The following is a 21,305-nucleotide window of genomic DNA, read 5'->3' on the forward strand; positions in this document are numbered from 1 at the left end:
ATATCATCATCTGCTACATTCTGGTACCCTTGCTGTAGGTCACCTGGTTTAATGCACAAGGTGATTCAGTTTCAGGAAGCAGCTGCAACTTTTTAGCTGTTATCTTTTGAAGTAGATTTTAAAACTTTTAACATTTACTTTTTGTTAAGGAAGGTACATACGGTAGAAGGTTATATACATAGGAGGCTATGTGGTCCAGTGATTAAAGATACAGACTTGTAAGTAGGAGATTCCCGGTTCAAATCTCACCTCAGCCACTGACTCATGGTGTGACCCCAAGCAAGTCACTTAACCTTCTTGTGCTCTGTTTTTCAAGTGAGACATTCTTGTAAGTGACTCTGCAGCTGAAGCATAGTTCACACACCCTAGTCTTGTATCTTGTAAAGCGCTTTATGATGGTGGTCCACTATAAAAGGCACTATATAAAAATAGACTATTATATATAATTGTTTTTTTTTTTTTGTTTAATTTTGATTTATTATTATTAGTGAATATGTTTATTCAAATACACCACAGCTGTTGCATACCGGTTAACACCACAGGTGTTTTGAAAATATATCTCACAACACAACCACTGTGTTTAACGAGCAATTAACGACAAAAGTTTTTCAATTTGAAATTTAAAGTTGAGTGTTTACAAATTGTATTATATATATATATATATATATATATATATATATATATATATATATATATATATATATATATATATATATATATATTGCATTTGCATTTCAGTAGATTTTGTCTGTACTTGTTTTTACTGATGTATTCCTGCAAATCATGTATGTAAATCAAAGCTTGGTACTGCTGCCAATTTGCACAAATAAACAATTCAATAATTAAAACAATGGCTAGACTGCGTACTGTTTTTATTTTTCATGGTTTATTTCACAGTTTGAGTTTTAATTGTTAAATCACCAGACAACAGCAATTAAACATGTAAAATGTAGGTGATATGAGAAATAATCAGTAAAAAAACCTGAAAGGAATATTTGGCTGGGTTCTGATTTCATGCAGGTATTACACAGGTACAAATGTTACTTGCTGTTGTACCATCTTGTTAAATTACAATACAGTGTGTGTTACTTTGCTAGAAATAAACACTGATTTGATATGCTATTTTGTTTTTCCATTCACTTACAATGCTAAACTATATTTTGCATATGGCTGTCATAACTTTTAAATTGCATCCTTACTGATCTTGGATGCAGTCACTAACACTGAATATTATACCTATCGAAACTAGCACTTTTTTTAAAAGGACACCTGTAAGAAGCCTTGTGTTGCAGACCTATGCATGTGTTTAGTGGTATTTTACTCTACCAAGTGTGTTTTAAATTGGAGGATTCTTGGCAAAAAAAAATTCTATCCACAAAATGTTTTACTACATGCAACTAACTAACCAACCACATTAAAAAGGGCAAAGAACGAATTTCTAGTTACAAAACTATATCTATCTGTCTATCTAATTTTACTGAAAGGGTAATGGAAGCACCATTGTTGAGGTGATTATGGTAAGAAGTACAGCACAAGGGTGAGGCAATCAATTCAAGAAATGACATTTCCTGATCCTATTAGACAAACAGCAACTTCATTTTCCGCAGTAATACAAAGACTCCGAGGACTCAAGAACACTGATATACAGTACAGAGTAACTGAACAATCTCCCTCAATGATCCATTGTGATGTCACAATCTTCAAGTTCAAGGGTTCAGCCAAGGCTGGTAATGTTGGAGCGGCCACCAGGGGGATTCACAATGCGATGCCCAGAACGCCTTGGAATGTTGTCATCAACCTGGGTACCTGGAAGCAGAGTGTGGAGTCGGCACAATAAACATGAACTAAACAGCGATTTGACAGAAACAGAATTTCAATACTGTAAAGTTCCTTTTAATAGGATGTGCACCAGTTAAATCCCAGTTTGGGCTTTCATACAGAACAGTACTGTAACATTTTCTATTTTGCTCATATATATATATATTGGTTTCAGATTATTGAGCACAATGAAAATTCTAACCATTGTGCTTTTATTTCCTCATTCCAGAAACGAATGAAACAGTATAGCATTTGGAAGGGAAATGACACAATGGCTGGAGACTTGCTATTCAACAGGCACAGTAAATTTTGGTGACTAAGAAATTAATTTAGGTTCATTATGCCAGACAGCATGCTTTTTTGTAGACTTTTAGTGGATAAGCCCAATGTATATCACATTTAGAAAGATGTTTAAGGTATGAGTTAACAGGGAAGGAGGGGGCTTTTTATAAAACAGTCAAGCATTCTATTCAATTGATATGAACAGTGGCAGATGTTAACAAAAAAAAAAAAAAAAAAAACATTAAAATTATTGACATAGAAAAGAAAAACATTAAAAAGAGACACACATGCAGTGTTAGAGATGTTGGTTTCCATAACATGAATGCACAAAGGGTTATATTTGAATGATGCAGAGTGGCAACATGTAGATCCACCACTGTTTAGATCAATTAAATATACCCACTCACGTCATGGCTACAATGGGCATCTATTATTAGGAACTTTAATATACAAAGGATATTTTTACAATTATTGTTAACCTCACAAACCTATTATTGTTGTGTGCTTGTAATGTTTGTTTGTATTATTGCACCCTTCCAACTGCCGAGAAGCTGCCCCTGGAAATATATAAGACGTTGCATATGAGAGGGCTAACCTGCATAAAACATGATTAGAATATAAATGGTATCATTTGTTTATTATGCACATGTGTGTGAGCGATGCTGCTGAATATATACATGTCATTTTCACAGCATTTCTTCATGGAGTTATCCTGCAGCTGGTGATCTGTGGTTTCAGGTTAGGAAAGTCAAAGTAAAGCAGTATTAAACATGACCAAATTTATATACTCCCTGACCACCTACTGGACACTAAATAAAACAGCTCCACTCTGCAACATTGATGGGGTGTTTCTGAGAAGGTTTTGGGGTTTAAAAACCCAGTAACCAACAAATAAATTAAGTCATTTAATTTAAAGCAGAATGCAGAGAACTTACAGGGAATGGCAGACAAAGGTGTTTCTCCTACAGAGAGAGAGAGAGAGATTTTATGTCAAAAGAATTTGTGAGCTAATGCCTTTGCAGCAATGGATAATATTAGTTATGCTCGTTATTACATTGTATCACTAAACTGTTTATTGGTATGAAAATAGATTGATCATTTCAATTTAAAAAAAAGTAATTAAAAAAAAAGTACTTATAATTTGTTTATATTCTAAAGAGATACACTGCATTAACAGTGTGGTCATATTTTATTATTTTTTCCATATTTTCGGGGGGGGGGGGGGGGGACGCTATTTAAAGTTTAGCCAAAATAAGTAAGCACCTATACTTGTCTTAAACACATGCCATTGGATATTAACCCTCCATTAAGCTCACATGACATGGTACAACATCTCATTTGAAGGACAGCACAGCACTTCAAACACCACAAAGACACACACACGCACACCATGCTAGGGTGCAGCCAAATGGAATATAACCAGGTAGAATTTATACTTGTTATTGTGGGCCTAGAGTGCTGCCTGTGTATCCAGTAGAGCTAGATAGTACCTGACAGGCTGAAGTTGGACTGGTGAAGGTTCCTGATAGGTGGAGGCTGGTTCTTGGCAGGAGATGGTGAAGGTGTGATATATTTGGGAGTGGCAGGAACATCATACACAGGCCCATCGTACATGCCTCTGGAGACTCCAAGTATCTCCATCTTCTTGAGATACAAAATCAAGCCTTTATTACACAGTATTCCTCATATTGTAGGCTGCTTACAGAAAAGTGATAGAATCAATACAGGCCCGTGCAAAACACGAGCTCTGTTAGGAGGAAGGGCACATGTATCTGGTGTTTTAAATGAGTAGATTGAGGTGGTTAAGCCTGGTCATTTGTACTGAAGTGGCACCACAAACAAAGTTTGACTAAGAAGAATGATTTGGCTTTCAGGACCCCAAAAAATCTTTAAAGTTTTGCATCACCTAGAATTTTAGGATTGAGACATAATTACAAAAAAATATATGGGAACATAATTTAGATATTTTATTTAATATTGTGTAATCAAATAAACTGCTAAATGATATCGCAAAAGGCTACCGGAACCCATAATAGTAGTACAGTAGTCCATATTAGATTTTGAAATGTCACATTTTTACATTTATGTCATTTTTTCATTAAGTATATGGAAAACTACAAAGCGGTATGCAATTCATTCTGTTAACTTAGCATTATTCAGCAGTTTTCATTTGATTTTATCAAGCAAAATGTGTTTATTCTATAGGGTGATGCAAAACATGTGGCCATAGCTGTACATATATCAAATAAATATAATAATAATCATTATATAGCTCCTTTCATAGTGGACCACCATCACAAAGCGTTTTACAAGATACAAGACTAGGGTGTGTGAACTATGCATCAGCTACAGAGTCACTTACAACAATGTCTCACCTGAAAGACGGAGCACAAGGAGGTTAATTGACTTGCTCAGGGTGACACAATGAGTCAATGACTGAGCTGGGATTTGAACCAGGGATCTTCTACTTACAAGCCTGTTTCTTTAACCACTGGACAACAATATGATTTCAAATTTTGAAGGTAAATGAACAAAACCTACTGTAGATTTATAGTCAATTGAGGATTACAAAAAAAGCAATTTAAAAAAAGACATTGTAGAAAAACCTATTTCATAAATGAATGAAGGGCGAACAATGGAGTTATCAGATCTGTGTGTGGAATTGCATTACCTTGTTCCTGGTCTTGATGCGTTGGTAGACATATTCAGGGAAAGGCTTCCGGGGAATGAAGCGCCCCATTCCCTGGAGAACGTGCAATTTGCCATCTTCAAACACGATCTTCCCCTGACAGATAACCACCAAGGGGACCCCGCGGCACTCCATTCCTTCAAAAATGTTGTATTCGAGAGCCTTGAAAGAATTAAGGGAAGAAAGAGTCTTTGTTGAACAAGGCACAGGTATTATAATCTTTTAATGCTGGAAATCTAATTTAGGCCCTTTATCGTCAGTTTTGAAGTGCTAATGAAGAAATTAGTTAATCCTGAGGTTCTGTCTATTAGGGATAATAATAATAATAATAATAATAATAATAATAATAATAATAATAATAATAATTTATAGTGGACCACCATCACAAAGCACTTTACAAGATACAAGACTATGTGTGTGAACTGTGCATCAGCTGCAGAGTCACTTATAACAATGTCTCACCTGAAAGACAGAGCACAAGGAGGTTAAGTGACTTGCTCAGGGTCACACAGTGAGTCAGTGGCTGAGCTGGGGACCACTGGACCACACAGCCTCCTCAGTTGGAGTAAAGGCTGCCACACACCGGACACAATTAGATTTCTTGTGCGGCAAAACAACACTTCATTTTTTCCTGGTACAACACATTCCTGGATTGAGAGCTGTGATTGTTCCTCCCCTATCTGTTGCATGGCATATTCGCAAAAATAGGATACGAAATCCTATTTTTATTGCATTGCTTCAGTGTCAAAACAGTGCCACCAGTTAGGTTGCCAGGGGTGTGAAAGGTTCTTTTAAAAAATATAGGCTTTATTATTTCTGACAAACAAAAAGGTATATGAAACAACTGACAAGCAGGTTAGATTTTTCTTTTTTATGTAAGTGAATCAGGCAAGCCTGATTTTAATTCAAGCAAATGCTTAAAAGAAACATTTTTCGTAAACTGTGAAGTCAGACCTAGCTAGTGGAATCAGCAGTCTCTTCTATCGAGAACAAGGTCTTAATGGAAGAGTATGTAGAGATCAAGATTGTACAGAACTCATGGTCATACTTGCGGACACTTTGCCTGACTGTAAACAGTGTTATTGTCACTTATCTTTCTTGTCTTGTATTTATTAAAAAAAAACAACATCAATAAACCTAGTTTTTTCTTCCTTTGAACAAAATCTACCTTTGGCTTTCCAAACTAATAGTAACCTTAGCACAGTAAAATTTGCTTACTGAATTTTGCATTTTGGCTGAAATGGTCTTTATCTTGTCTGGATCCCAGATGACAATATCAGCATCTGACCCCACTGCTATCCGTCCTTTCCTGGGGTACATGTTAAAGATTTTGGCAGCGTTGGTGCTGGTCACAGCTACAAACTGATTTTCATCCATTTTACCTGCAGTCTGAAAAAAAAGGGATCATGGATTCGTCCGTGGATTTCAAGAAACTTTTTTATTACTTTTAACGTGGAAGACAAAATCATCCACCCATTATATTCCCCAAGCCCAGGTTTGGGAGTTGAATATATCCTTAAACAAGTCATAAATGATTAATAAAAAAACATGTTGACTAGCATAAGGTAACACAAAAAAACCCCAAACATTTGCCTGTTTTTTATTTATAACCAAGTGTCTTTTTTAGTAGCACTCTGATTTTGGAGTTTTGAAAGTTAAAAATGTGCATGTGGGAATTGTGTGTTCTTCATTGTAATTCAGAACTTCAAAAACAGTGAGGGTTAGTCCAAACTGTGAAACCAGACAGCAATCATTAATGCCACAATGGCATGAAGCACACAGCAGTTTGTTACAGTAGTTAATTAGCGACAGAATGTGAAACGGTTCTCACTACTGCTTTGTCCCAGACGATAGACATCCTCTCCTCAATCCCATTGGTCCCCTCTGGAATTAGAGTGAAGTTGTCTTTTCCAATGGCTTTCTGGGCAGTGCTGTAGGCACAGTGTGCACTGCCTGTCACCTGCAGATCCCCACTAGGAAAAAGAACAGTAAAAAGAACTTGGTAAAAAGAGTTGAGTTCTAAAATGGCACAGCTCAGTATAAGCGGCCCTGACTTGCCATGTTAATGTTTTAATTAGTTATAGTGCCCATAGAAAGTCTACACTCCAATGGCAACTTTGCAAGAGCTACAAGCTATTATGGCCAAGACTGGTCTAAGTGTGCATGAGACAACAACATCCTAAGCACTCCACAAATCTGGCCTGTATGGTAGGGTGGCAAGAAGGAAGCCATTACTGAAGAAAGCCCACCTTGAATCCCGTTTGAAGTATGCAAAAAAAAACACTCAAGAGATTCTATAGCCATGTGACAAAAAGTTTTGTGGTCTGATGAAACTAAAATGGAACTTTTTGGCTTAAATGCAAAGCGTTATGTTTGGTGCAAACCCAACACAGTTTATCACCCAAAGAACACCATCCCTACTGTGAAGCATGGTGGTAGCAGCATCATATTATGGGGATGTTTCTCATCAGCAGGGACGGGGGCACTTGTCAGGATAGAAGGGACAATGAATGGAGCAAAGTACAGAGAAGTCCTTGAGGAAAACCTGCTGCCCACTGCAAGAAAGGTAAAACTGGGATGGAAGTTCACCTTTCAGCATCCAGTGGAATCCAGTGGCATGTGATCTATGGATATTACTCATTTCAAAATTAAGCCAAAATAAAAACAGGATGTACACTACCAGTCAAAAGTTTTAGACCACCCCCATTTTTCCAGTTTTTATTGAAATTTAAGCAGTTCAAGTCCAGTGAATAACCTGAAATGGTACAAATGTAAGCAGTAAACTGCCAGAGGTTAAAAAAAAAGTTTAGGTTACCAAAAGCTGAAAAATAATGTACATTTCAGAGTTATACAAAAAGTCCTTTTTCAGGGAACAAGTAATGAGTTAACAACTTACAACTGTTCTGCAGCAATGGAAGTAAATTAAGCCTTGAAAGTTGATGCTAACAATTCCTACAGGTGTCCCAACTGTTGTTGATTACTTACAAACCTTCTGTCTGTATAAAAGCAGTGTTGGAACAGACTGTGTTACTACACCCTCTTAAGCATTATTTGGACAGTATTGTACTGCAGGAAGTAGCATATTGCTATCATAATGGCAAAAAAAAGGCAATTAACAAAGGAAAACAGACGGACCATTATAACCCTTAAAAGTGTAGGTCTTTCCTTTAGAGAAATTGTAAAGAAAGCCAAGGTGTCTGTGAGTACAGTTTCCTACAACATCAAAAGGTACTTGGAAACTAGAGGAAACTCTGACAGGATGAGGTCTGGCAGACCCAAAGCCACAACAAAATCAGAAGACAAGTTTCTGAGAGACAACAGCTTGCGTGATAGGTGGCTCACAGGACAACAGCTTCAAGCACAGCTTAACACTAGTCGAAGTAAGCAAGTCTCAGTTTCAACTGTGAAGAGAAGACTTTGAGCTGCAGGTTTGACAGGTCGAATGGCAGTAAGAAAGCCATTGATAAGATGGCAAAATAAGAAAAAGAGGCTTACCTGGGCCATGAAGCACTGCCATTGGACTACTGAAGACTGGAAGAAAGTCTTAGGGACCGATGAATCAAAACTTGAAATCTTTGGTTCATCATGCACCCTGAACCAAAACGGCTACCACAGCATTTTGCAGCACCATGCAATACCCTCTGGTACACACCTAGTTGGTCAGGGGTTCATACTACAGCAAGATAATGACCCAAAACATACCTCCAGGCTATGTCAGAACTACCTTAGAAGAAAAGAACAAGACGGTAGGTAGGTAGGCTTCAAATCATGGAATGGCCAGCACAGTCTCCAGACTTAAACCCCATCAAGCTGGTTTGGGATGAACTGGGCAGAAGGGTGAAAGCAAAGCAACCTACAAGTGCAACACATTTGTGGGAACTTCTGCAACAGTGTTGGGAAGAACTTTCTGAACAATATTTGATTTCCATTGTAGAAAGAATGCCACAAGTGTGTTCGGCTGTTATATCTGCAAAAGGTGGCTACTTTGATGAGTCAAAAATTTAGAATAAATTTTGTTAAACAAAACAATTCCATGATTTCTTTTTTATCTCCAATTGTTTGTTCTATGCTTTAATTTCAGAGTACATTGAGACATTAAACTGCGTAAATTTCAATAAAAACTGGAGGTGTTCTAAAACTTTTGACCGGTAGTGTATATACTTTATTTTTATAGGTCAACCCATTTTAACTATTGATTGTCAGTAATTATTAGTATTAATAGTTGTAAATTGTTCACAACATCTGCCATAATCACAAGTATTACTGGATGTTTCAATGGCAAAATCTTGTTTGTTGCATTTGTAAAGGATAATTATATCAGCTTTCCAGAGGAGAAAGTAAATGTGTCCCTTCTTGAAAATGGCAGGGTTGTTCATCAGGGCTCCATTAATCTTACAGATTGTGTACTCGGTACCAACTTGGCTCCGATCCAAAGTGCTTGAAACAAATGATTAATGGATTTGCGCCCAGATTATGCCCTGTTACAGAAATATCTCTGTAAATACCATACCAGTTACACTTACTGTATCTGGAATCATTCATGTTCTATCATCCCAGAGCACTTTACAAAAGTAGTAAATCAAGCCATTCAGTATCCAATATCATAAGTCTAGAACCTCACAGGTTAATAAACCTTTTTCTTATTGCATTTACAGTGCAATGTCATACCAAGCCAAGAGCATGTTGAGGTGGTCAGGTGTAGTAGGGTCAGGGCTCAATGGCGGTGATGTCACAAAGGCCGCCGCCTTCGACCAGTTTTTACTCCAATAGTGCGTCCCATCTGTTCCAAGACTGGCAGTCAGTGGCTCTCCAAAAGCAATAGCTCCTATTGTTTTGAGTTAAAAAAAAAAAAAAAAAAAAAAAAAAAAAAAAAAAACAGTACCAATACGTGTTTTTTTTTTTTTTTTTTTATGGTGAATACAATTCTGGATTGATGGCACTGTAAGCTGAAATCCTGTATCCAAAAGGCAAGGCAATATGAGAAGAGGTAATATGACTATTCCAATCCTTGACAGCTCTACAAATGAAACCCAAATAGGGAGATTTTTGTCTATGACTCATGGGAACTAGGAGCTGATCTATGACCCACAGAACGTATTGCCACCAAAATTCACTAACTGAACCACGATTAAATGCTCCAGAGGACTTAGGACTTTCACAATTTACTAAGGCCCTATTTATTGCATCCAATGCTATTTGCCTAGTCACACATGCATAGCAGAACCCAGACACACAATAATTTAACATTTATTTAACAATTTTCAAATGGGGGGGTGTCAAATTATGTGCAGACCAGTGTGTACAGACACAGCTTCACCATAACGATAGACTCACAGAACTCACCCTTCTTCCTCGCCTGCGCAATGATGTCAGCAGCACTCTTGCTCATCACCTTGGTGATGTACACTGGGCAGTTGATTCGGTTGCCTATCATGATCGCACGGAAAACTGCCTCAGACTCCAACTGCAAGACAAAGACATGCAATTGCACTTTCCCTGAATGTGTCTCATCTTGCCGCCATTACCATGTTAGTACACCAAAGAGACGTGGAGACCTGTTCTGTCTGCTCCTTTTTACTGCTAAACTGGCTTTTCAAATTTAAAAGGATCCTTCAACTCTGTTCAAACAAATTAGTCTAAACTGCTAATTACCAATAATGGAGCTACTTCAGGCGCACAGAAATAGCCACTTCAGCATGCAAAGCGCAAGATTACTCTTAAGAGAAAATTGAGTAAATATTCGTGGTACATAGCTCTGAATGCTTTACCTCTTTTCATCAATTTTAAATGGTGGTATAAAGTTTATTACCATATACATTACAAAATAAATGCATTATATCTTAGGTTTTTTTAATTGCTACTTTTAAGGAAAATCAGTGACAGACATACAACTTTATTCTGATTTTACTTCAACCCTGTTGCTTCTTATATAGAGAGATTACCAGAGTCTTGGATTGTAGCGAATGTGCCGCTTTTGCTATTTCCAAATCCCTTACCTCTTCAGGTCTGCTCAGAGCATGTCCTTCAGGTCCTGTTATTCCCATGCTGAGTATCTTATTTTGTTCCTACGGGAGGTAAGAATTCACCTTTGTAAAATTGACAGCAGATTATCACTGAACACAGGTACGAAAAAAAAAAAAACTCTTTCAAAATAACTGTGATTAGCTTGTTTTGGATGTTTGTGTTATTTTAAGGTATTATCTAAAAGGAGCTAAATAGCAGGAATAGGAAATAAAGGTCCAGAACTACTGACATGTTGGGAAAGACAATGGTTGCAGGGACATGGAAAATACTATTTTTCACAGTATATCAAGCAATGGTGCAACAAAAATTCTGCTGAACAATATACAGCAGTGCCTTCTTTCTTAGTATCTATTCATTTGTATTTTATTGTTGCTCCTCTATACGTTTGTTCCATCAGCAGCAGTAAGAGTATGAGGCACAAATAGGTTTAAGTTGTTTTTTTTTGGTTTGGTTTTAAAATAGAACAGAAAGGGGGCTCCCGAGTGGCGCACCCGGTAAAGCCACTCTGCGTGGCGTGCAGGATGCACCCAATTGGCCATTTCAAACTTTAGGAAGGTGCTTTAAGGAACTGTGATTAGGTGTATATATAAATACTACCGGATTGAATGAACTGCATAAGCACAGTGGTACTTAACCATAAAACTGTTCTCCATTGTACTCCCGGGGTGACTCAATTAAGAGTGATGCACAGTTTCATTCATTTCCTTACCTGAGCAATCAAGTCTCCATTCTCAGCATGCACCTGCACCACAGCACCAAGGCCCTTCAGGAAAGTGAAAGCTTCATAAAGCTAGCAAAGAAAAAACAAGCACTATAAACTGCAGCGTACTCTATCATGTAACAAAGCCTTTATGATGTGTTGTTAGTGTTACTGAATAGAACAGTTGAGCCTCACAGGTGTGTGAATTTGTAGTAGTTTAGCCAATGAATAATATAGCGTGCAGCTTCCTAGAGTTATCTTGGCTGCTAGACCTTCTTACTCGGCTACTGTCCACTATTAACACTACTCTGCAGCTCTCCGTTCTGCTTCTAAACACCAATCACCAACTTCCATACCACCTGAGCTACAAGCAACTGCACATCATTCCATTGGTTCCTCCGAGGCCTGGACTCTGCTGTTCCACATACCCAGAATTCTCCCTCTTTGCTTTTCTTGTTTAATCCATCTGGATTCTCGTTCAGACTATTAAGCAATGAGACTTATTTATTTATTTATTTATTTTTTAAGTTAGATCTTGGGAGAAGATTTTGAAGCTCTGTTGTCTCAAATGGATGTCCAATCAGGCTCCTTTTATCTCTCCAATTCGAAATGTCAAACCCACTAGCACAGGACAACTAAGCATTAGTGGATGATCCCCAATCCTGCCTTCCAGCCAATTGCATTTAAGCAGTGAACATATTTTACTTGCTTTGTATGTTATTCATTTTTGTTACGTTTATCTGTAAAGCACTTTGAGGCAATTTATCGCGAAAGGCACTATATACGTAATAAAGATTGAAAGACTGAGATAAAGATATAGAACCCAGGAGGAGAGAGCTCACATTTGACCTATTGGGGTCACCACTTAAACTAAACAATGTCCTGCAATAATTGAGAAGTACACCGGTAAACCACTTATACATACTGTATGTATACAGCCTGAGGGTTACCTTATTTAAACACAATGCGTTCAACTGGAGTGTTGCCACAAGCGAAAATTCAAGAAGCCTCTTCATTGAATGTAAAAGGCTCACATGTTTAAAGATATGTTTCTTAAACATTACTCCTTACCTGACTGTCTGTCATCTGAAACACATCTTTATATGCCATATAAACCTGGAAGGAGGTGACACCTGTTCAAAGGAAAACAAAACTGTCTGAACACTTAATCAACATTTGTCTTTTAATTCTCAACTCAAATGTACAAATATTCATGTACAGTTTAATCTGGTGTTGGGACCTTTGTAGAACAATGCTGATTGCCAATTAACTATTTTTTTTTCATTACTATTAATGGAAATGGTAAAAATCAACCAATGTAAATGACATCACAGAAACAAAGCAATGGCTCAGCCAGGTAACTCTCTGAACCTCTTCACGATTATAGACAACACAGACTCGTACGCTAGCTGTCAACCGATGTATTATAAAGTTGTCTTATTGACTTGTCAAGGCCATCATATCATTTCAGTCATTTATATCATAATGAAGATTGATGGATGTAACGGGATAACAGGGCTTCCTTGCATTTGGTATTTGTGGTTTGTTTTTTATTTACATTGTCTGCAAACTGCTCCTACCTAACAACAAGTATTTAACTGTTCAAAAACATTTATTTGAGCATTTAAAACTACATTATACTGGAATTTATATTTGTAGATATTTCAAGATAGTGTAGAGCATTATGCTCTTCTTTCAAATTATTAGGGTTTTGAAGTATTATCAATACGGTATATGAAATTGAATTTTTCTAAGGTTCATAACAGCAGAGTCACAGTAGGAGAATCAGCAGAAATATCACTTGACCCCAATATGTCACAGGTACATTTTCCACAAGGTGTTACATCAAATGGATTTCTCAGTTGGTTTATGTGATTTGTGCTGTTGAAGAAGCAGAGGTGAGGTGAGGTATATCGTACTCTTTGGCATGCTTAATTCCCAGGGGTTAATAATATGCATCCTAAATATCTGTATTCCAAATACTCTTGTTTCCAGAACACTTCTTGCATTTAAACTCACTGAATGTCTCATTTCACATGACTTGATGCCATAAGCTTCCCAGTGTACTAACCTTTATCTTGCACAAGGATCTCCAGCTCCTCCTTGACCCCCTCATGCCACTGGGTGATGTCCACGTGGAGGGAGTAGTCACAGCACGATTTCTTGTCTGCGGCTTCGTGCCACTTCTCAAAGGCAGCCAGCAGACTCCCTCCAGGCTCTGGGACAACATGATCAACTAAAAATAACAACAACAAAGTCTGTGTTAGCCTGTAATGATGTAACAACCACTGTATCCCCCCAACTTCACAAGGCTTTTCAAACAGCACCGTTTTTAAGATAAGGGATTACCTGGGCCAAGCATTTGTGTACTTATTTGACATCAGCTGAGGGAGACAGAACCTAAAATCTAAAACCCAAGTGAGCATCTGTACAAAATTAACCACTGTACAAAATTAGTTTTAAATTATGCTACATAAATTAATTAGGCCTTTGCTCATTGGACTCAATCGCTCATTCAACTAATTTACTGTACATGAAAGCACAAAGTAAATCAGAGCATCACTCTTGCACAGCTATTACGTACTTGATGTGCAAGAGACAAGAAGAAAAAAGTTTAGCCACAATATTATTATTATTATATCATTATAGGTTAAATTCAGAGAAAGTGACAAATTCAATGTGCAATGACTGCTATACTGTTCTTCTGTATAAACTACTCAGATTTAGTAGTGTAATTAATAGTTAAAATAATAATACACAGAAATTGTTTTTGAATTAACAGCAGAAACCAGTCTCTCTCAAACACTACACATTATGAGAAGTTATTCAAGAAATGTAAAGAGTCTCTACATTGAGAACCCATTAGATACTAGTGGCAGGTATTCTGTATATGGGGGCAGTGGCCTCAAAGTGTCACAATTCATTTTGTCTGACTACACAGGATGGAACAACACATCAATACCTTTCTTAAAAAGTGATTAAAAACACTGTTTTTGCAAAGATGTAGTCAGTCACCCAAAACAACATATTAATCCTAAAATGCCTCTGATATTGAGTCACACAATATACTGTAAAACCTTAGTTTTTCCTAAACACTGTAATAATGAAATAACAATGCTATTTACAATCAAACAAATAGCCAAATAACAGAGGCACTGTAAAGCAATAAAAAAAAAAAAAAAGAAAAAAGCTTTGCTGTTTGAAACTGTAAAATCCTTCATGGTGTCCTGTTGCTAGGGTCCAGCTGGTTACTAAGGAATTCAGGTGTCCAACTGTCTCTCAGACACTTCATACACATTTAATGGAAATTATATAATAAATATTTGCCTTGATAATTTTAATATAAAACAAATGAGTCTAATGTAATAATAACAGAGATTAGAGGAAGCCAATACATTGAGAGGTGTTGAAATTTGTCTGAAGATCTGATTTTCAAAACTCGCTTTTATCAATTTTGTAAGTAAAAATCTGCTTTGCGTTTGCATTTCAACTTTTTACTGTTCTGTTTTGCTCAGTCGAGTTATGTTGTTTATGTCAATATGCAAGCATGTGATTTATATATATTCCCCCCTGGGCCATTTCTTTTAAATTGTATTATTTGTGAATCAGGCACACTGTTCTAATCTTACTGATCATGGTGGTTCCTCCTGCCAGTGCTGCCATGGTCCCTTGATAAAAGTCGTCCACAGTTGTTGTTCCATGGTATGGCTTCTGCAAGTAAGTGTTCACATCGATCCCACCTGGGATCACCATCCGCCCATTGGCCTCTATGGTCTTCACTCCACCTGGGACAATCAGGTTCTCCCCTATTTGCCTGGAGGGGAAATATGATATAGCAGTTAGCATTACTTTGTCCAGTTTCAACTTCTAATTTAATAGATGCTGTCTGTGATTTTTATATTGAATATTTCAACACTGGATTTTTTTTTTCAGCATTCTCGGAAGGTTTAAAATTAAGACTGGGACCAAATCAAAACTTTGAGAATCCACTAATCGCACATAACAAAACTGTATTTAATAGTGTTTTCTTTTTATGAGTAGAAGAAACAAAATACTTACAAAAAAAGGAAACGCTATTAAATACAGTTTTGTTAAGTGCGATTAGCGGGTTGTCAAAGTTTTGATTTGGTCCCAGCCTAAGAGTGATTTATAAACTTATAATTAAAATGTTGAAATACGCATTTTTTTTCTTCACCCCTAAACTGTATCTACATTATGCAAGCAATTCATTTTACAACATGTTCAACTTTTAAACAGATTAAATAGTAAATGTCTTCCAGACATGGCGCTTACAAGATGCATATCCTGTATCATCATCATCAAATCACTGAGCTACAAATAGCTGAGAACTTACTTTATCAACCCATCTTCCAAATAGATATCTGCATAGAAGGATCGATCATCATTGATTATTTTACCTCCTTTGATAAGCAATCGGTCACTCTGGAAAGCAAAAAGAAATGTGGTAGGCAGTTATCTAACCAGAGGCCCATGAATTAAACACTCTATTACTAGTGCTTGGGTTAGTCCTGTCTCTGAAGGAATTACACCAGTAAATATATATGATCTACTGTATACCTGACTAATAGAAAATGCTGTACTTCTGTTATGTGTAGCTATTACTTCAAGATATGTGGAGAAATCAACGTATATTAGCTTATAAAGCACCTGATGAATGAAGTGACCTGCTACTGGCAAATTAAATATTGTGTTCAGTAAAGCAGACTTCAGATTTTGACTGTTTCAGCCAATTTGCCTTCTACTGTAATTAAAGTTTATCTAAATTATTTATTTTCTAAAAATAAAAAAAAGTAGCAAGTACCTTTAAATTACTTTTTGACAGTTTTCTTTTTACTTTGCCTTATTGTTTTTTGCCTGTAGTTCTGCATGATTGTTGAAATGTTTTGTTTTTTTTCTTATAACCAGAGAAAGTACTTTGCTCATCCTTATTCTGGTAATGCTGTCTCCATGGCTACCAGTAGCCCACATTGACCGCCTCAGTGACGTTGCACAAAAAAATCAGTTTCTGTCTTTTCACCTATTAGATCCAACAAGTACAACCCAGACCATACAGTCAATTTGATAGTGTAAACACAGTGTATTGATTACACCAATTCATTTGCTGTGTTTATAAAAGTAGCAAAAAACTAAGTAAAAATACAGAGGCCATGGTACAGTAGCTAAGTTCTGGATAAAGAAGTATTAAATCTAGAAGATACTGTGCTCCCCCTTTATAATCAGGGGCCACAGTTGAGAATGAAGGTGCTAGTGTAACCATGCTATGGGTATCATGACCACAATCACGCAAACTGTGCCCACGGCAAGGCGTTCCAAAGAAAACGAAGTTCATGATGTTATGAGACAGGCACTAGTAGTACCGTATACCAGCAAAATAAACCCGAGCAATGGCAGGATACAATATGACTAGAATGCATTAAGTTCCTGGAATCTTTTGTGGGATGTTCCGGAATCTCAATTACTTCAGGAATTATGCTATCATTATCCAGCTGGTGACCTAGTTCTTTTCACCCAGATTATGTTCTACTACTTCCTGTCACTCCTGATGCTTTTTTAATTACAGCTCTTATTCACACAGTCCTTAAAAGGCTGCAATTTATTCCTGATGGTTGCATGGCTCAACCTGCTCCACAGGCTTTGAGACCTGGATGAATAAACATGGCTGCTTGCTGATCCAATTTCACATGGATACGTTGTATTAGGAAAACCTCTGTTCTTATTTACTTCTGAATATCATTAATATTTTCATGTTTCATATTTGTACACATGTTTATAATTCAGGCTGTGTACGCTTTGTTAATATCTGGGATACATTCTACTGCAATTTCAATTGTAGGCAAGGTAGTCCGCGATTAGTTCTAATCAAAATCTGTGAGATTAGCCACTTATTTGGATTGGCTTTCATGAAGGTCTATTGATTAAATCCAGTGATCTAAATGTAGCAGCCCTTTAATATTAACCCTTCACATTCTTTGACCCTGGTTGAAGGGAAAACCATCCTTTTGTCACCTGTTTTCTGTATTTTGTAAAATTAAAAACGCTGTGTCCATGTTGCATCAACACTGTTAATATGAAATTAAATTGAAATTCAACATGTATTATCAGATATATTGTATGAAGCTGTAACTAAAGGTAGAAAAGAGATCCAATAATCAAACAAAACAAACAAGGTCAGTTACTCAACTGTAATATGTGGATGTTGCGCTAGTCTAATTCACAATTTGCTTTCAGCATGAAGGAATGCTGCCTGCAAATTTCAAGGTTTTGACAAGAACAGAATTAAGACAAAAGGTTACAGTCACGCCCGCAAGCATCTGTCAGTGATTCAGTTTTAGAAAAGTTCTTATATAGCCCCAACAGGTCAAGCCTTTGGATGGCGCTTTCCTGTTTCTGCACCTAGTGTGTGATAGAGGACCACCATCACTGTTTAAAGGGTGTTTCAGAGAATTTATCAAGACAGGTTAATGAAAACAGTGCACTGTAAGTATAGTTGTTTTACACAGTAATGTCTGGGAGAAAAATACATACATCTTCATTGATCCATTGTAGAACATTGTAATATATACTTGTATTAGTTGATAGATGTACAGACACTTCAATAAGTCTGTTAAGTGCAGGTTGATGGTTACCTAAATATGCACAACTTATATCACTTCAATATCCATGCAGGTGTAAGAGGAAAACAAAAAAAATAGACAATTACATTTAAAACACACACACACACACAAATACCCTGCATTAAGTGAAACTGTCTGAAGGTATTTCCTATTCACTAACACGACTCATAGAATATTGGTGGTCTCTATGCCTTTTAGGTGTGAAATGTCTTTAAGCAAATCCAAATCATGTTGATACAGTATGTTGTGCAGACAGTCAACAGGGTGTGACTTGGTTTTTATATTCGAATAGCAACCTTATTTAGTTGAAACAATCCCATATTATCACTACAGAATACTGACAGTGTTACAACAGGGCCAAGATAAATTATTCATACTATGTATTCGTATACTATGCAAATCAAATGAACAACGTTAAACAAAGGGTGGGATAGAGCGGCGTGGTTCAACCGCTAATGAATTATCTTTATACCCATTCACAAACTGATAAACATTTCTTCCAACAACCATAATCCCAAATCGAGCGACCAACCGTAAATAAAGGGGTTGCCGTGTATGATCACATTCCAACAGTGCATGAGTGATTCAACATTAACCAAGGTTACAATCTTATCTTGAAGACAGTCCTCGTGAAAACATCTATTTCTGGTTGAAGAAATGTGCATGATTCATTTATCAGTGTAGCGAAGCATTGTGTTGTGCACGAACCATTGTTCTATAGAAGAGCTGGGTGTTGCCTTTGCTATACCGATTTCTGTCCATTGTAGTGCATATTGCTCAAATATTGTAGTACTCTTTTATTGATGCCTAAAACATTGGCATATTTTCATTTGTTTTAAATTACACTTTCTCCTTCTTGTGTGCTATATATATATATATATATATTCAAGAACAAATACGAGGGTATTGAATAAGATTTGCTTATGGGTATTTCCCCCTCCATCTTTTGTCCACTGTATTTTATCAACTCAAACCCTCATGTTGAATTCAATAGGAAAATCTAAGTTATTTACGTTTCTAGTTACTGCAATTTTATTTTGTATGTCATTGCATTTTGAACCTCAGAAACAACAATATGTTTTGGGGTGTGTTATTTTGTTATTGCCTGTGATTTATATATATAACAGCGAGAATAGAAGAACCCTTAACAGCTTATATAGATATAAGCAGGCATTGTGAACCAGTGTTACCTTTCAGAAACGCGGTTTTCGTTAACACCATTTAGAAATAATAGCGTCTTTTTCGAAACCTGGAACACATTAATCGATTTCCTTTTGACACATGTCAGCTTTCTCTTAAATGCAATCAACAGCCGTCGTCACAATAAGCTCTCTTGGCGTGCATTACCCCCATAGTTGCTTCCTTTTCTGACTATGAATCTAATCTCAGATTTTACACAAGTATTACTGTAATTGTTTATTGACCAGAAAGCTTCCACTAAGGCCAGCACAAACATTTAACCCAAGTAAGAGACACAACCACAGGAACGTATACATCAAAATGTATCTTACCGTTATGTGAGGGAAGCTCTTCTTGCCTTGATAACCAGACGTTGACATTATGTCCAATGTTCAAATAAAGTCCCAAAATCAGTTAAAACGTATTTTTATTATTTTGTCAGCGACCTCTCAAATACGCGATCAATAAATCTGCCACCTTATGTTGCAAATAATAAGTAGAACGTGACTCCCCTACAGAGAATTATATACTAGAGGCTACAGCGCCCTCTTCACTAAGAATAGTTCAAACAAACATTTCACATCAATTCACGAACAGCTGTGCTAGCTTTCTACATAGTAGTCCTGTCTACGATTTTTGCAGCATTTCTACGGCACCCAGTGAGAGTGAGAACAAACTACTGGAATCTATATTTGTCATTAACATTATTGATGTATTTGCTTATATGTGTATTTATTTGAGTATGTATTTATTAGCTTCATTGTGAGGCAACATGGACGCAGCATGTTGTGTGTGGTACCCTTTATTAACAGTAATATAAACAGTGTTAAGCATGTAATCTCAGGCTCCAGGTGTACTTTTATATCGCCCCATTTCTCTCAGCAATTATTGCAGCATGCCTTCAGTATCAGCGCTTGACACTATGCTGCACCCAATAATGCACCACCAAAGCAGCATTAGAAAAAAAAAAAAAAAAAAAACTCACTAAAACATGTTATGTATTAATGTCACATAAGAACTAACCAACAGCATCCCAAACTGGAACAGGATCCAAAACAGGATCTAAACTTCGTAAGTAACCTCTGTAAATTGTCAGCGGGTTTACAGTTGCTATCCATGGTGCTGAAGGCCAACAATCACTTTGAAGGAGCTACAGAGTTCAATGGCTGGGAGTGGAGTAATGGTGCACCAGTCAACCATATCAAGACTCTGCATAACACTGCAATACCCAGCTGCGATGTGGGAAAAGGTTTTGTGGTCAGATGAGACCAAGATAGAGCTTTTTGGCCAAAACTCAAAGCGCTACGTGTGGTGCAAACCAAACACTGCCCATGCCTCAAGACACACCATCCCTACAGTGCAGTATGGTGGTGGCAGCATCATGCTGTGGGGATGCTTCTCATCAGCAGGGACTGGGCATCTTGTTACAATTGAAGGAAGAATGGATGGAGCAAAATACAGGAAAATACTGCAAGAGAATCTGCTTCAGTCTGCTAAAAAACTGAAGCTTGGGAGGAAATTTACCTTTCAGCAGGACAATGATCTCAAGAACAAGGCCAAAGCAACATTGGAGTGGCTCAAGAACAAAAAGGTGAATGTCCTACAGTGGTCCAGTCAAAGTCCTGATCTCAATCCCACTGAGTATCTGTGGCACTATTTGAAAATTGTGGTCCACAAGCATCGTCCAACCAACCTGAAGCAAATCTGCCAAGAAGAATGGGCCAAAATCACTCCGACACTGTATGCAAAGCTGGTACATACTTACCCCAAAAGACTAAAAGCTGTTATTGCAGCGAAAGGTGGCTCTACCAAATATTAATTTGTGGGGGTTGAATACTTATGCAAGCAAGAGATTTCAGTTTTTTATTTTTCCTAAAAATATTTCCCAACATAAAACCAATGTCACCTTACAATAATTGATTTTGAGTTTAAGTGTTTTAAAAGAAAATATTGAACAGAACAAAATTTCAATGTACCA

General features: G+C 37.0%; 1 protein-coding gene across 5 annotated transcripts; it reads right to left on the bottom strand.

The window, feature by feature from the left end:
• Positions 1-875: 875 nt before the first annotated feature.
• LOC121324697 (dihydropyrimidinase-related protein 1-like) lies at positions 876-19,875 on the bottom strand. Of its 5 annotated transcripts, none has more exons than XM_041266828.1 (16): positions 19,660-19,875; positions 15,868-15,956; positions 15,143-15,327; positions 13,585-13,749; positions 12,585-12,646; positions 11,523-11,603; positions 10,786-10,854; positions 10,133-10,253; positions 9,458-9,614; positions 6,621-6,762; positions 6,008-6,178; positions 4,772-4,951; positions 3,591-3,741; positions 3,036-3,062; positions 2,589-2,657; positions 876-1,806 (listed from the first exon to the last, which is right to left on the bottom strand). In XM_041266828.1, the coding sequence occupies exons 1-16, from the start codon at positions 19,705-19,707 to the stop codon at positions 1,715-1,717; spliced, it is 1,809 nt and encodes a 602-aa protein (XP_041122762.1). In that variant the 5' UTR covers positions 19,708-19,875; the 3' UTR covers positions 876-1,714. The 5 variants fall into 5 exon arrangements, with proteins under 5 accessions (XP_041122762.1, XP_041122755.1, XP_041122771.1 ...); XM_041266821.1 differs by having other exon boundaries at positions 3,591-3,744; XM_041266837.1 differs by lacking the exon at positions 2,589-2,657 and having other exon boundaries at positions 3,591-3,744.
• Positions 19,876-21,305: the final 1,430 nt, after the last annotated feature.

The sequence above is a fragment of the Polyodon spathula genome, chromosome 1 (genome assembly GCF_017654505.1).
Source record: "Polyodon spathula isolate WHYD16114869_AA chromosome 1, ASM1765450v1, whole genome shotgun sequence".
Taxonomy (NCBI): domain Eukaryota; kingdom Metazoa; phylum Chordata; class Actinopteri; order Acipenseriformes; family Polyodontidae; genus Polyodon; species Polyodon spathula.